Source organism: Sorghum bicolor, chromosome 6 (genome assembly GCF_000003195.3).
Source record: "Sorghum bicolor cultivar BTx623 chromosome 6, Sorghum_bicolor_NCBIv3, whole genome shotgun sequence".
Lineage (NCBI taxonomy): Eukaryota > Viridiplantae > Streptophyta > Magnoliopsida > Poales > Poaceae > Sorghum > Sorghum bicolor.
The window spans coordinates 39,105,480-39,122,515 of NC_012875.2; the positions used below are offsets into that span (position 1 = coordinate 39,105,480).

Consider the following 17,036-nt stretch of genomic DNA (forward strand, 5'->3'; position numbering starts at 1 on the left):
TCATAGGTTTGGGGAGAGGTTTTTGTGCTGCCAAAGAAATTCACTGGTATGGCTCTGGGAGTCACAATTGCCATCATCACCTCGTTATCCCTGTCGAGAGCTTCATCAAATGGATTGAAGGTTAGAGGGAGCATGCTGTCCGGGTCATCGTAAGCCAACCATGGTCGTTCATCTCTGGCTAAACCCTCATACAGAGTCTCAAAGAATCGGCCGATCTGATCTGGGTTACTCCCTGAACCAGGTAGAACTATGACGGCTTCGCCAAAGTTCAAGGGGGCACGCGTTGCCGATTCCTCTTCACCCAACACATGATTCTCGGCTATGTCTCTTGGGAAGTGCTGTGAGAACAAGTCGAAATCAAGGCGCTTATGCAGGTGCAGATTGAGCCACATATTAATAAACCACCAGGGGCCTCCCAAGTTGCCGATGGATTGGCCAAGTAGGAGTTTCTGAGCTACCTGATGGAGAAGGTGGTAAACAGCGCCAAGAAGGTATCGGCCAAGAGGAAATTGGCCACCGCTAGCTAGTCTCTCTGCTGCCGATAGATAAACGGAAGTCGGTCCTGCCGATCGACCACAGAATACAAACTTGTCCAGCCACATGTTCAGAAAGGTGGTTTGCTCCTTTATGGTGACAGGCCCTCTCCCACGGTACTTCTGAATGTACCCTGACCAACCGCCGATAGCGCGAGTCTCCACTTTGGCACTGGGGGCAGTATCAAAAAAGTTGGTGCTATCGGCAGAAGAGATATCTAACCTAGTGAGCATGGCCACATCGGCAAGGGTAGGAGAAGCAGGGTCGTGGCCAAAAACAAAAGCATTGAGGGTGTCTGACCAAAAGTAGGACGCAGCTATCAGCAGTGACTCGTTCCTGTGCATATCGGCAATGGATAGCCTAATGCATTGGGCTAGCTTCCTTTCACCCCACTGGACTTCATAAGAATTGCTGACCCTCAAGAACCAGTCTTTCCACCCTACGGTAGGGCTAGGCCAAGAGCGAAAAGTGTCTTTCCACAGATCTAAAGAAAAGTTTTCAGCTCTAAAGGGGATCCTATTGGTTTCTGCGTTAATAAGGTTGGTTGGATCTGAATCCCCTAGAGGGCCGAGACATTGAAGGTGTGGTTGATCGGTGGGGATGACAATTTTATGGGACAACTCCTAGTGTTTTGGGGAATAAAAATACAAAGAAAAAAGGAAAAGGAAGATATTCAGTAAGATGAATCGCAGATGAACAGAAATGCGAGAGAAGGTACAGGAGATGAGATGGAGATTTGACCTCAGGAATGACGAAATTAATGGCCATCTTGCAGCAAGGAGAACGTTGGAGGGCACCGGAGTTGATGAAGAGAAGTGCTTGTCGGAGGTCTTGAAGGTTGTAAATGGCGCCGCCGCTGGAAAGGTAAAAGTTGGGTAGTAGAATGGTGTGATGGGGAAGGAGTACCCGAGAAGGAACTATTTATAGGACAAAATGGGCAAGGGCAAATCTGACTTATCTCTTTGCCACAACCGAGAAACCCGAGGGGTACTCAGGTAGATATGGTAACTGTTCGCACGGTAATCAAGGGATTGCGCAGGTGATTTGACGGGAAGCGGTCATTATCTGAAGATATTTTACTGTGCGAGATCTCCTGGTCGGTCCATCGGCAGCGTTCTATAACGGTCATATTGCCGATGGGCGAATAAAGGGGAGGTAGCCGTTTGTACAAACGTCCTGGTCAGTACATCGGCAGATCTTTGTAACGGTATTATTGCCGATGTACGGTTGAGAGAGAAATGCCCGTTTAGGAAGTTGGGGATTTCGAGGAATCTGCGGAAGAATAGGACCAGAGTTGTTCAGATTGAGGTTGTCGGTCACCAGATTAGGAGCATTAATTGTGGAAAAAGACATCATTACTGCAGAGAATTTCGGAGCATTAATAGTTTTATACTCCGAAATTGGGGGGCATGTGTTGACACCGTTTTTGGGCACGTGTCCAGGATGGCAGGATAAGGTGGCAGTATGCTGTTTACAAGATGAATTGCCGATGAAGATAGTTGCCGATGAAGGAGAAGTTGAATGTGACTAAGTCCACAGGCAGTAATATGGTGCCGATGGCTGGGTAAAAAGGGCTGCCGATGACTATGGCAAGGAAATTGCCGATGACGCGAAGGAGGAGTCCGGAAGCTGCCAGTTGTCATCTGGAGGAGTTTCGGTTTGTCACGAGGGATAGTTTTATTATTTCCTTAGTTATTTGCATCGTTTTGTATACGGATTCCGTGTAATTTGGAATTCGAATTCTAATCGTGTCTGGTCGTAGCTCTTTGAGCAGGGTATAAATATAAACCCTAGGACCTTGTAATCAATCCGTCTATCAATCAATCAATCAAACACAAGTTTTTACTCATATTCCAGCATCTACTTTTTCGACGACTTCGTCATACTTTCTTCCTTTTTTTACGAGTTCTTAGGAATTCGTCGACTTAAGCTCGGCGTGTTCTCAAGTTCCGCGTGAATACCTCTTGGCCGTGGCATCCGGGCGCATCGCTGTTGTCAGGACCAAAGTATTCGAGTTATCACCTTTGCCGATAGTAAGGTCAAATCGGCTGGCACGCCTTAACGTTTGAATCGGGTATTAGCCCTTTGTGTTTGCAGATCAGCTTTTGCATCAACAATGTGGTTCGTCCCAGACATAGACATACCCCTTTGAAGTAGAGAAACCATAGTTATCCTCTCTATTCTGCTACCATCGCCCATATACTAGAATTGCTCTACTCTCTATTCCCATATTATCACTCACTGTTATCTTACCTTTAATATTGTTCTTATTCGATTCTACCATCTTTCCTATTCACACCTATTTACTTATCTTGGTTAAGTTAGAGCGTAGATCAGTTCTCCCGTTTCCCTGTGGATACGATAAAACCTTTAACCGGGTAAAAGCTTCAACGGTATCCGTGCGCTTGCAGATTATCTGTGTGCGTATAAATACCATAGTACACTCTAGTGCCATGCTGGGGATGACAACCTAGTATTCAAGTGGTGTTAGCAAGTGTCAACAAAATCCTAAGTTGTCACATTTAGCTCCAAACTCTGGTCAAGAAAATCCAAACCTTGGGGATGAAGAAACTTCTGAAGCTAACCCACTGCTCATGAGGTATGCATAGATGGATGGACAATCACTTATAAAGAGTTTCAACCTCGAAGGATCAACCAATTTAGAAAGAAAGTTAACCAGGGTCAGCGAGTTAATAACACAGGAGTAACACATTAGGGGAAAATGATATCACAAAGGATCCAGCTAAGAAAAAGTGTTGTCACTACCGACAAGGAAGGACACTATGTAAAGTCTTGTCCACATAGGAATCAACAGATGCATCATGAAAGTAGCCACATTGAGTTTGAGATATAGGAATTTATGACCCCTTGTGTAATAAAAACGCTAGTAGCGAAAGTCGAGTTTGTTTGCCTTGTGAACCTTTACTGCTTGGTTGAATTGTCTTTATGTTTATGTTTGATTTGGATCTTTGTAATGAGTGTAATGATCTTGTGAGTTTCTTCACAATTTCATTTAGTTTATATGTCTAAGGCATAAGGATTAAAGACAAAAATAGTTGGGTTTTGGTTTTTCTCTTGTTACCTTATCCTACCTTTCCAGAGTATTACCTCTTTATCAATTCATATCTTTGATTTGGGATGAAGAAAAATCATGAGAAAATTCTGGATGATAGTGGACTTCAAGATTTTTCTCTGACCTCAAGGATCACTCCCATAGCTATTCTGGTATTGGAGTTATCAAAATCACAATATGATACAGTTGTGCTGTCAAGAACCTGGACCAATTTTGGTTGCTTACTGTTTGGGACAAATATAACTATAGATTTTGGAAAAGTGTTCTACAGCAAAGTTTTAGATAAGTTGCCAAGCTTTCTAACGGTATAAGCTATAACCCTATTGGATTAACAGAACAAGAGTTATGTCTATTTTACTGCGCTGGTGTTTTTCATATTGCAAGGAAATTTAAGGATATTAGTTTTTCCCTTACACATAAGTTCATTGGTCTGTCAAAAGGTCTCAATGCAAGATAACTTGTCAAGAAAAAGTGCAAGCTACCTTCCTTGTGCCTCCTAGTCGGCCTTTCTTAAGGGGGGTAGAACCTTGATATCACGGGAAGATGCATTCTCAATTTATCTTGAAGAGAGGGTTGTCTCTTGATGACATGGAGTGTAGTATCCCATGGATCAGGAGCCCTATATGATGCCTCTTACGGATACGTGGGAAGAGAATGATGATCCTACCCTTGAAGGATGTTATGAGTATGATGAAACTGAGTACTATCAAAATAATAATATTGAAGAGCAAGTTGGAGTTGAATCAAATCAGAATCCACAACGGCGAAAGAAAAAAAGGAAAAGCCGTAAGAAGCCTGCTCATGGAAGTAAGGTGCAACGAGACTATATCAATGGAAGACTGAGCAATGTGGATAGGCATAACATTCATGGAGCTACCAAAGTGGTTGGTGGCTATATTCAAGTAGACTCAGTGCTAGTTTTTGCTCTGTTTGACCTGAGTGCTTCGCATTCTATCATTTCCACCGACCTCATAAAGACAATCGAGAGGGTGAAGTGCCCAAAGAGGAAGCCTTTGTTAGTTCAAACCCCAGTGGGAGAAATACAAGCAGATCAGGTGTGCTCAAATATCAATCTGGTCATAAACAAGGAAAACTTCACTGTAAACTTCATTGTGCTAGAGTCACTTGGTATTCCCTTGGTCCTTGGTAATGGATGGTTGTGTGCACACAAAGGAGTGATCCATGGTACCCAGTACAAAATGCTTTTAACAGCACCATCAGAGAAAAGAATTGAGCATCACGGTGGTCCACTTCTACCTGAGGAGGCAAATGCATATTAAGTTTCCATGTCTCCTTGAGTTGTAAGCTAAAAAATAGTAGTCAAGATGGACTTTGGTCAACTATGAATAATAGTTATTCAACGGAAATGTTGTTCACGAGGTGTGACCTTGAGGTATAAGTATTTGCATTTGGTATGCAAGTTGTGAAGTTGAAAGGATTATCAAGATATTTTCCTATTTCTCTCAGAGGATCTGAGCCTCTTCCGAATCTCGAGGACGAGATTCATTTTAAGGGGTAGAACTGTAACACCCTAAAAAATTCCCTTCTTTAAAATAATTAAAATTTGATTTACTAAGTCAATTTTGTGAGCGTCAAAACATAGGAAAAATAATAATTTCGGGGAAATAAAATTTAATGTAAGTTTAGAAATATGTGGATGCATACATGTTGTAGCATTTATTTTTGTGATGTGTGGAGTTTGCAAAAGAGATTTGATTCAAATTCAATTTGAAAATGAATTGGAAAATAATTTTTTTTAAAAAAGAAGAAGAAATCTTATTCCCCTCCTTCTCGGCCTGCTGGCCCAGCCCACCCTTTCCGTCTCCCTCTCCCTCTCGCCGACAAGTGGGGCCCGCTGGTCAGTTTCATCCCCTCCAACCGCCCCCTCCCTCTCCCCTTCCTCTGCTGCAGGAACCGCCGGCTGCAAGTCTCCTCCCCCGCTCCCACGTTCTCCTTGCCCCGCTCCTCGCCCATTTGAGTCGCACGCGCGCTAGAGCCGCTCTCCCCCTCCCCCATTTCATTACCCCTCACCCCTGTTTCCGCGCGCAAGTGCAGTAGACCGCCGTGACCGGCCGCGTGTCGCCCCTGCGAATTGAGCCGCCATTGTCTCCGTTTTCGCCGTGGTGAGCATTGCCTTCTCCCCCTCTTTCTCCCCGTACTTCCCTTGCGCTGTTTCGGGGTCCCTAGTGTCGTTCTCCGTGAGCTCCGACGAGCTCCATGGCCGCCGACCATGGAGCATGCCACTCGGGTCTCTCCCCGGCCACGCCGAGGCCGGGAACGAGTTCGCCTCGTCCTCCTCTTCCTCTAGGTGCTCGCGGATCGGAAAACCGTGGACCGAAGCCCCCACACCACCAACTCCGGCGACCTTGCAGCCGGAAACCATGGCCGCCGCCGCCTCCTTCCTCCCCTCTGGCCGGCGCGCCACTCCTTCCCCCCTCTCTTATTTCCTTCTCTTAATCCTCGCCGTCTAGGGTCGATCCGATGGCCCTGGATGCTCCGTACCCCTTCGTGGGTGAAATTGCTAAAGAGTCCCTGGCAATTCTACGATTAAAACCCGCAGTCCAAAAGTGTCTTCTTAAAATACGTTTTTGGATTTTGAAAGCGTAAAATCGTTTACTTATATTCAAAATACGTTTTTAGATATTACAGTTTTGCCACTGAGTTTGTTTTAGCCATAAAAACTTCGTTTTAACTCCGATTTGACCCGCTCAAATTGTGTTAGATTCGTTTTCACGAGATCTACATGATAGTAATCTTGGTTCATCAGTTTGAAACATTTTAATTTTGTGACCCTATTTAATTAATTACTTTTCTATAGGAAAATCTTAGAAAAATTCATATCTTCTCCGTTTTAGCTCCGATTTGATCCGTTCAAGTTGCGTTAGTTTCATAATTTCATAAGCTTCGCATTGGTACCATTGTTGTCTAGGTTCACCACTGTTAGGTTTCCTAGATAATTACAAGTCCGTAGATAGCCTTTGTAGTCTCGTTTAATGCGTAGATTTCACGTCATAACTCATTTTTGCGTGAATTTTTCATTGACGTGATCGTAGCAGCATGTAGATGATTTTGGAAAACTTTTATTTTAATTTATTTACTGCTGGTGTACTATTCTAATTGTGATCTTGTTTGCTTCGTGTATGTCTATCTCCTATTGTTTGTGTGTTGATGATCGAGATTAGACAGTGGTCATTACTTCGGTGATCAAGATCAGAGCCTTGGAAGCAAGTAAGATCAGCAGGACCAACAGGAGTAATTGGATTAAGGAAAGTATAGCATTTGGATTTTAATTCTATGACCAAGATCTTGTGACTAGATTAAAATAAAGCAACAAATGATAATAATGACTTTTTAGTAACTTGAGGATTTATTCGTAAGTGATAACCGGGATGAAAGTACAACCATGAGGGCTATGATGGCTCTGGCTTTAGTCAAGTATGAGTAACTTTTCTAGATGGTTAGAGGTAACCCACGTGGCGCAAATGGGGGATAGCAGACCATGGATTCCCTGCGGGGTAGAATCAAATGGACTGACTACCGAAACCAAGCGGTCCTAACTTGTTAGACGAACCTTTGAAAGACTTCATAGTGATCCCTGTCGGCCTCCCTTAGAAGGGGGTTAAGAGGTTAGCTACCTCAGGCGAAAGGTAAATCATGACTCATGGGTAAAGATGTATGATCTCTGCAGAGTGTTTAAAACTGGTATACTAGCCGTGCTCACGGTCACGAGTGGCCTTGGGAATTCTTACATTAAGGGTGATGAATCTTGTTGTGTAAATATGCTCATGTTTATTGTTTAATGCTCTGTATATTTGTCACATTGGTCATGAGACCGTGGGTCTATACTATCTAGTTGCTATACTTGCAGAGTTCATCTTGGACTCACTCTTGCTATCTCCCCCACACCTCAGGAGAAGTATTGGGCTTGTGATCAACCAGTCAGTTTGGATCCTGTAGAGTGGAGTTAATACCCAAAGTTGGAGTTATCTTCCATTGTTTGCTGCTTAAAGTTGTTTCTGATTTATTATGTATGTTATATAATTTATGCATTGTCTTTTGATATTACCCTTTATTTGTAGCTATATGTGAGATTGGCTTTTAAAACTCACATATGATGTATATCTGGTTTTGTCCTTAAAATCGGGTATTACAGTAAGTGATAACCGTGATGAAAGTGCAACCATGAGGGCTATGATGGCTCTCACTTTAGTCAAGTATGAGTAACTTTTCTAGCTGGTTACAGGTTACCCGCGTGGCGCAAATGGGGGATAGCAGACCGTGGATTCCCTGCAGGGTAGAATCACATGGACTGACTACCGAACCAAGCGGCCCTAACTTGTTAGACAAACCTTTGAAAGATTTCATAGTGATCCCTGCTGGCCTCCCTTGGAAGGGGGTTAAGAGGTTAGCTACCTCGGGCGAAAGGGTAAATCATGACTCATGGGTAAAGATGTACGATCTCTGCAGAGTGTTTAAAACCGCAATACTAGCCGTGCTCATGGTCACGAGCGGCCTTGGGGATTCTTACATTAAGGGTGATGAATCTTGTTGTGTAAATATGCTCATGTTTATTGTTTAATGCTCTATATTATTTATGACACATTGATCATGAGACTGTGGGATCTATACTATCTAGTTGCTATACTTGCAGAATTCGTCTTGGACTCACTGTTGCTATCTCCCCCACACCTGAGGAGAAGTATTAGGCTTGTGATCAACCAGTCAGTTTGGATCCTGTAGAGTGGAGTTAATACCCGAAGTTGGAGTTATCTTCCGTTGTTTGCTGCTTAAGGTTGTTTCTGATTTATTATGTACGTTATATAATTTATGCATTGTCTTTTGATATTAGCCCTTTTTTGTAGCTATATGTGAGATTTGGCTTTTAAAACTCACATATGGTGTATATCTGGTTTTGTCCTTAAAATCGGGTATTACAGTAAGTGATAACCGGGATGAAAGTGCAACCATGAGGGCTATGATGGCTCTGGCTTTAGTCAAGTATGAGTAACTTTTCTAGCTGGATAGAGGTTACCCGTGTGGCACAAATGGGGGATAGCAGACCGGGGATTCCCTGTTGGGTAGAATCACATGGACTGACTACCGAAACCAAGCAGCCCTAACTTGTTAGACGAACCTTTGAGAGACTTCATAGTGATCCCTGCCGGCCTCCCTTGGAAGGGGGTTAAGAGATTAGCTACCTTAGGCGAAAGGGTAAATCATGACTCATGGGTAAAGATGTACGATCTCTGCAGTGTGTTTAAAACTGGTATACTAGCCGTGCTCACGGTCACGAGCGGCCTTGGGGATTCTTACATTAGGGGTGATGAATCTTGTTGTGTAAATATGCTCATGTTTATTGTTTAATGCTCTATATTATTTATGTCACATTGATCATGAGACCGTGGGATCTATATTATCTAGTTGCTATACTTGCGGAGTTCGTCTTGGACTCACTCTTGCTATCTCCCCCACACCTCTGGAGAAGTATTGGGCTTGTGATCAACAGTCAGTTTGGATCCTATAGAGTGGAGTTAATACCTGAAGTTGGAATTATCTTCTGTTGTTTGCTGCTTAAGGTTGTTTCTGATTTATTATGTACATTATATAATTTATGCATTGTCTTTTGATATTACCCCTTATTTGTTGCTGTATGTGAGATTTGGCTTTTAAAACTCACATATGATGTGTATCTGGTTTTGTCCTTAAAATCGGGTATTACAGGTTGTCATCAGTGCACCAGACGTAGGCTTCCAGCGTTCGGTGGCTCATCGTTGTGCGTCCGATGACCCCGTCTCGTGCCCAGTGAAAGGGCCAATGGCTCTATTTGTTGAGGGGGCTTATAAATAGAAGGTGGCCGACCTTAGGGGTTCTCTCTTACACTCTTGATTACTTGAGACACACTTTGAGCTAGAGAACACTCCCTCCAGTCATATCCTTGCTTGATTGCTAATCCTAGTGAGATTGAGTGAGATTCAAGTGCATTACTTAGTGAGTTGCATCTAGTGGCACTTGATCCTTGAGTTTGCTGCAGATTTCTTATTACTCTTGGGTGTTTCCCGACGCCCTAGACGGCTTGGAGTAGCGGAGGTGTTGAGCTCGTGATTGGAGATTGTTTCGAGCCTCACCAAGTGATTTGTGACGGGTTCTTGAGGCTTCCCCGCGGGAGATCGCAAATTGGTTACTCTAGTGGATTGCTCGTGGCTTGGAGGATCCCATCTTGTGAGTGGATGTGCGGCATCCACTGAGGGTTTAGCTTTGGATTACCAATTAGCTCGTGATCCATCAAGTGGGTGTATCGCCACAATGAGGACTAGCTTGCCGGGAAGCAAGTGAGCCTCGGTAAAAAATCTTGTGTCATCTCTTGTCGAGGATTAACTTGTGTGTTTGTAATTGTGAGTGATTGGTTGGATATATCTCTACTCTACAACGTTGGTATAACTATCACTCTCCACTTCTTTACTTGCTTGCTTACCTTGCTAGTTGTTTAGCTTGTTTAGCATAGTCTTCTTGTTTAGGAGTGTAACTAGTCTTCTCTTGTTTGTTGGGATTTAGTGTTTAGCGTTGTACTAGACTTTAGGTGGCTTGCATAGCTTAGTTAAGCTAGTGCTAGTTTAGCTTCGCCATTTGTTTTACTGATCAACTTGTCTAGTTGAGTTTGTACAAAATTTAAATAGGCTATTCACCCCCCTCTAGTCATTTGGACCTTTCAATGATACACAAACATATACCCACCCTTATTTTAAATCTTTTTTTCTGAGAATCTACCGTTTTGACTTTTCTAGATACGTAGCTTAACTTTTGTTATGCACCTAGATACTATTCTATGTCTATATACATATGCAAAACTATGTACCTAGAAAAATCAAAATGACCTATAATTTAGAATTGATGGAATATTTTTTCTATTATATATACATTATGTAATTAGTCAGTTAATGTTTTATGGAAAAGATATGTTCTTAAAGAGATTATTACAACTCCAGGAACTTGAGTAATCAATTTATTTTACTTTTATTTGAACTAGTAGTGCTTATTAATAGCAATTGTAGAAGGACAAATATCTCTTGAAACAACCCAAAACTCTAACGAGAGACTACGAGCTTTTGCATCAATCAACATAAGAAATACGGTGGGCAGGAGAGGAATAGGGGACGTTTGGATCCTATCATTTAAACTTTAGAGCTAAAACCCAAATAAGTACAGTTGTCTAAAGTTAGCTCTAAGTTAAACTTTAGATCACCTCACAGTAAAATATTAGACCTCAAAACTAAGTGTTCTAAACTTTTTAGAGTTCTAATGTTTAAATGGGGATGATCCAAACAGGCCTAAGCCATCGCTCAAATCCGACTAAAAACCTAGCCACAAACTAACGACCAAACATAAAGAGACTAGTAAAGCATCTAATCTATTTTGTGGGCATGCAACGAAACAAACAAAGGGCCGTTGGTATAATATACTTAACGTCAAAAGACAGTATTTCCGGGCAAAACCATGGATGTGTTGTCATGATGCTTTAATTTTGAACTGATAATGCTTTTTTATACTTAATATTTCTAGAAGGACGCGCCGCCTATTCCTTCCAAATTTTTGACCAAAATTCAGGCTCTCACAGTGTTATTATTCCTAAAATGAAACTTTTCCCCTACCATTCAAATAAGGAATAGATTCGCGATAAACCTGACATAGATTCGCAATGAACCTGACATGAATTAGGCCTTATTTACTTCCAAATTTTTTTGCAAAATAGGAATAGTAGCATTTTCGTTTGTATTTGACAAATATTATCTAATTATGGACTAACTAGGCTTAAAAGATTCGTCTCGTCAATTCCGTCTAAACTGTGTAATTAGTTTTTATTTTCATCTATATTTAATACTCTATGTATACGTGATTCGATGTGACGAAGAATCTGAAAAATTTTGCAAAATTTTTGGGGAACTAAACAAGGCCTTATTACATTGAGCCCTGCATGTGATGCTGATATGAACGACAGAGTGCCGCCAAGCCTTGGTCATTTTAATCCCGAGAACTCTACGATCGAGATTCCAAATGGACAACGACGACGACGACGACCGGCTTTGGCCTTTGCCGTCAACCTCCTCCTCCTCCTCTGCGTCCTGCTTTCAACACGCTCTTCGTATACAAAAGCAAAAGCAAAGGGTTAGGCGATCCGCGATCGATCGACCTGACTAGTATATTATTCATCCGCTGCACTCCACATATTTTTTCAAAGCGAAAATTCTCCACGTTTCTACTAGTCAAAAAGGCTTAAAAAGGCAGGCAACAATGCTCATTTCAAGTTTAAATTTCCACCAATGCCCGCGTGCATATGTGTGGAAGGTGGCCGTCCAGCTAATCTTCCTTCAGCGAGAACAAGAAAAATTGAAAGGATGGGGAAGAATTGGAATGGCTTTTGGGTTTTCTGAAAAGCCAGGGATGATAAGAATTAGTAATGGCCTTAGTTGCTTTGAAATCAATACACCTCTTTGGTTGGCAGGGGGCGTATATGTAGTAAAACATGTGGCTAGGCCTAGGAGTCATATATGAACTACGTCTTCATGAAAAATTCAGCTTGATATCGAAATAAAGCATGTACTATGTTGTTAACTAAACATTCCTACATGTTACATCAGTAAAAGATGTGACTATTTCTAATGGCCGTGTAAAATGACAGGATGTATTTGCTGGGAAAATACACCTCCACAATCATTTGTACTTGTTTCTATTCTTTTACGCATGTTGTGTGGTTATAGTGGCCATATATAACTATATAGTATTTGGATGGTTAAATTTTTTTTTTGGATTAGCTAGTTAGGCCTTGTTTAGTTTCTAAAAAATTTTGGTTCGGGACACTGTAGCATTTTCGTTTGTTTGTGGTAAATATTGTCCAATTATGGACTAATTAGGCTCAAAAGATTCATCTCGCGATTTACAGGCAAACTGTGTAATTAGTTTTTGTTTTTGACTATATTTAATGCTTTATGCATGTGCCGTAAGATTCGATGTGATGGTAAATCTTGAAAAATTTTGGGGTTTTGGGGTGAACAAACAAGGCCTTATTATCTATCGACAGATTCTTTGTGATTAAATCGGTCTGTTTTTTTTATAACTACTACTCAGTAGACAGTTGTAGCACAAATCCTAGAGCATAATCAAATGTATGGCAATCTGATAGATTTAATACCAAAAAAATATCTGTCAATAGATAAATAGCAAAAGTCATTTTTTTATTAAGAAAGGCTTAGTCAAAATAACCGATTCAAAGATTGCCAAAATCATGGATACGGAACTTGCGTCCCTACCGGGCATTTTGTAGAGAGGGTAAGGAGATACCCTTCATCATTTCCTTAGTTTACTCATGATTGAAATGGTAGCTATAGGAAAACACATAAAGGAACAAATGGTGCCTTTTGGTGTTGGCGTATCCCTGTAGCAAGAGGGAAATGCCTCACCAGCCACCAATCACCAATCACCAGCTAACCAGAAAATATATTCTCCAGCTACATTCTCTATCACGTTTCTTTTGATTACGAGTTTTTCCTAATCCTCCTGGATTTTGTTGGGCTACTGGACTACTGGCTGATAGTATATATTTTTTCTTATACCTACTCTTTGAGTCTATTCTTTGAGAGCATTGATTCTTCTACTTTGTATAGCTATTTTATGTATTTACTTCCTACCAAAAAAGATGTTGACGCTACTTTCTCCATGGCATTTTCTTTTTTTTTTAAGATATAGTCTTCATTGCACTACACTTTTTTAATTACATAGTGCAATGCGGACGCTCACGATGCAGGCACCTATGAACACGTGCACGTAAACCCTACATCTAGGAGCACCTTTAAAGACTAGACTGACAAATTCTCAAGGCAAGATTGACGAAGCCACCACTGACGCCTCGCTGTCGATGACAGAAATGTTAATTATACTATACTTTTTTAGATTATATAATACTATGGCTCCTCAATATCGAGAGAAACGTCGCCTATAACTGAATGTATAGAAGTTGTTAAATCCTGAAACATTCGCTCTCATATAGAATCGAAACACAAGTGCTACTGCTACAAGCCTTTAGGTTTTTCTTAATCCTCATATTGTTGTGGAAATGCTTTGAGTACAACCCAACTACAAAAACGCATCTAAACTATCAACACTTATTAGTTCTCCATCTATTTGTTCTTTTTTCCCACTAAATCATACTGTAGCTAGTTGGATGTACATAAGCTAGTTGGATGTACATAAGGCTATACTTCCTCTATTTTAAATTATAAAACGTTTTGGTGTTTTAACTATGTCAATTATCAGTTATAAATTTAAAAATATAAAACGTACGGAATACTAAAATAGATATACATGTAGAAGTTATTTTTTTTGAATACATAACAGATTTGCGCATGAACAGGCAGAAAATGATCGCGAAAAAATTCAGAAACAAAGTCCATAACACCAAATCCTCTGATCATGCACAGCCAGATTTTTCAATTTCTCTTAGTAATGTGGGGTTCTCCTAGTGTTCTAGTAAATGCCTTCTAGTGAGGATTCCCTAGTGTTTGACTGGTGGTAGCGTTTTATTACTAACTAAAAACATTAGGAGAACTCCACCATTTTGGCAGTAAATGGTAGTGATGTAAACCAATATACAGTACATCATGGCAGTTACTGTCACACAGGCTCACTCCCATGTGTAAATAAATAAAAAATAAACTCAGAAGCATGGAGAAAGGTAGTGGGGGGCAAGTGGCGGTTAAAATATCCTGCACTTCTTGATCCTCAAAAGTACCACCTCCAAATAGTTTCTCCATATAAAAAAAACTGGTAATTTCAGCTAATGAAGCACGAGGGGCAGCAAGGCAACAGCAAGAATCCAAAAAATTACATACCGGAATCGAGGTTATTTATATATCAGGGTAAACAGCGGAGTAGCAAAATCTAACCTTCCCATATATAAATATCCGCTTAGCTACCCCGGCAGACACGTCGAGGAGAGAGCGCATCAGCGTCACCACTCCATCCGGACTTCCGGAGAGTAGAATCGTCGCCTCCGGAGTCCGGACGCCACGACCACCCCCGGGAGAGCCGTCGTCCCCTTCTTGTCCGGCCCAGGCCGGCACGACGAGCCGCCTGACGAGGGAGCAGTAGCTTGGCCGCTCGGCGCTCGCTCGCTCGCTCTTGGTCTCGGCTGCGTGTCTGAAGCTGTTGATGCGAGTGAGGGCTCGGCTTCCATGGCTCTCATGGCGGCGGCGGCGGCGAGGATGGACGACCACGACGAGTACGCCAAGCTCGTCAGGAGGATGAACCCACCCAGGTGATTCATCCGTCATCTTCATCGGTTTTTATTTGCCTTCAATTCAATTCCTCTTGTTTCATCATACTTAAGTATATAGATAGCTTCTTGGTATGCCTAATCCTTAAGAAAACAGAGTAGCAAAGGTCCTCTGTTTCCTCTGTTGTGCTCGTGAAAGAAAGAATTCTTCCTTGTCCTCTCCTCTCTTTTTTTTGTTTGGATGTCTCACGACCAGCTCTGATTGGGATTACTGACAAGCGCGGCGCAAACTTTTTAACAGGGTTGTGATCGACAACGAGGCCTCCGACGACGCGACGGTGATCCGGGTAGACAGCGTCAACAGCCACGGCACCCTGCTCGCCGTCGTCCAGGTCATCGCCGACCTCAACCTCGTTATCCGCAAGGCGTACTTCTCCTCCGACGGCAACTGGTTCATGGACGGTCAGTCAGTCGATCAGTACCCAAATCTTCCGGCGATACTTTTGTTCTTCGTTCATGTCTGCAAACAAATTTTCATCTTTGTAATCTTCATTCCTTCAGTGTTCAATGTCACCGACCGTGACGGCAACAAGGTTCTTGACGCCACAACCATCTCCTACATCCAGAAGGTAATCAATCGGTTCAATTTTGTGGTTTCTACATACGTACATCGGATTGTTTGAATCATCTGATTCTGATCGAATTTGTTGTGTTGCCATGCGGTGTTTCTCGCAGACGCTGGAGGCGGACGACTGGTACTACCCGGAGGCGCGCAACACGGTGGGCATCGTGCCGTCGGAGGACTACACCTCCATCGAGCTCACGGGCACCGACCGCCCGGGCCTGCTCTCCGAGGTGTGCGCGGTGCTCGCCGCCATGGGCTGCGCGGTCCAGAGCGCGGAGCTGTGGACGCACAACACGCGCGTGGCCGCCGTCGTGCACGTCACGGACGCCGGCACCGGCACCGGCGGCGCCATCGAGGACGCCGCCCGCATCGCCGACATCAGCGCGCGCCTGGGCAACCTGCTGCGCGGGCAGAGCGACGTGCGCGCCGCCGGCGCCGGCGCCGGCGCGGGCAGCCTGGCGCTCCACAAGGAGCGGCGCCTGCACCAGATGATGTTCGACGACCGGGCTCGACCCGACGGCTCCCCCGGCCCGCCGCGGACGGAGGTGTCCGTGACGCCGTGCGCCGAGCGCGGGTACACCGCCGTGGTGGTCCGGTGCCGGGACCGGCCCAAGCTGCTGTTCGACACGGTGTGCACCATCACCGACATGCACTACGTGGTGCACCACGGCACCGTGAGCGCGGAGCCCGGCGGCGGCGCGTACCAGGAGTACTACATCCGGCACGTGGACGGCCACGCCGTCCGGTGCGACGACGAGCGGCAGCGCCTGGTGCGGTGCCTGGAGGCCGCCATCGAGCGGCGCACCGCGGAGGGGCTGGAGCTGGAGGTGCGCACGGGGGACCGCGCGGGCCTGCTCTCGGACATCACCCGCATCTTCCGGGAGAACGGGCTCACCATCCGCCGCGCCGAGATCTCGTCGTCGGGCGGCGAGGCCGTGGACACGTTCTACCTGTCGGACCCGCAGGGCCTCCCCGTGGAGGCCAAGACCATCGAGGCCATCCGCGCGCAGATCGGCGAGGCCACGCTGCGGGTGAAGAACAACCCGTTCGCCGCGGGCGGCGACGTCGCCGGCGGCGCTGGCACCACGGCGTTCATCTTCGGGAACCTGTTCAAGTTCTACCGGCCGTTCCAGAGCTTCAGCCTCGTCAAGCTCTACTCGTGATGCCGATGCGCACTTTGGTAGTAAATTTTTTCACGTGTTTTGGATAGTTTTTACTGCAGTTATTAGCTTGCTGCTCCTTTGAGATTTCCCAGTTCCCAGTAGTGTAAATATGGCTGTGGATGATGATGATGGCGATATACACAGTACAGTGTAAATATGTAGTTAGGTTAAGGTTAAGTAGCTGCAAGGTTACGTTGGGAAGAATGATAATTTTATTGTAGACCCAACAAATTAGTGCAGACTGGAATTGAAGGCTATTCCATATTTCCATCTTTGTAAATATTCTTCTTCTTGTACACATTCTTGTTGGGGCAGAATATTCAAGAAAAGGAAAAAAAAACAAACAAATCTGGAGGATGTGTAAACACTTTTTGGCTA

At 43.7% G+C, this 17,036-nt stretch overlaps 1 protein-coding gene across 1 annotated transcript; it reads left to right on the top strand.

Moving 5' to 3' along the window:
• On the top strand, window positions 14,563-17,036 carry LOC110436599 (ACT domain-containing protein ACR6-like). Its single transcript, XM_021463974.1, has 4 exons — window positions 14,563-14,912; window positions 15,172-15,332; window positions 15,432-15,499; window positions 15,606-17,036. The coding sequence occupies exons 1-4, from the start codon at window positions 14,830-14,832 to the stop codon at window positions 16,656-16,658; spliced, it is 1,365 nt and encodes a 454-aa protein (XP_021319649.1). The 5' UTR covers window positions 14,563-14,829; the 3' UTR covers window positions 16,659-17,036.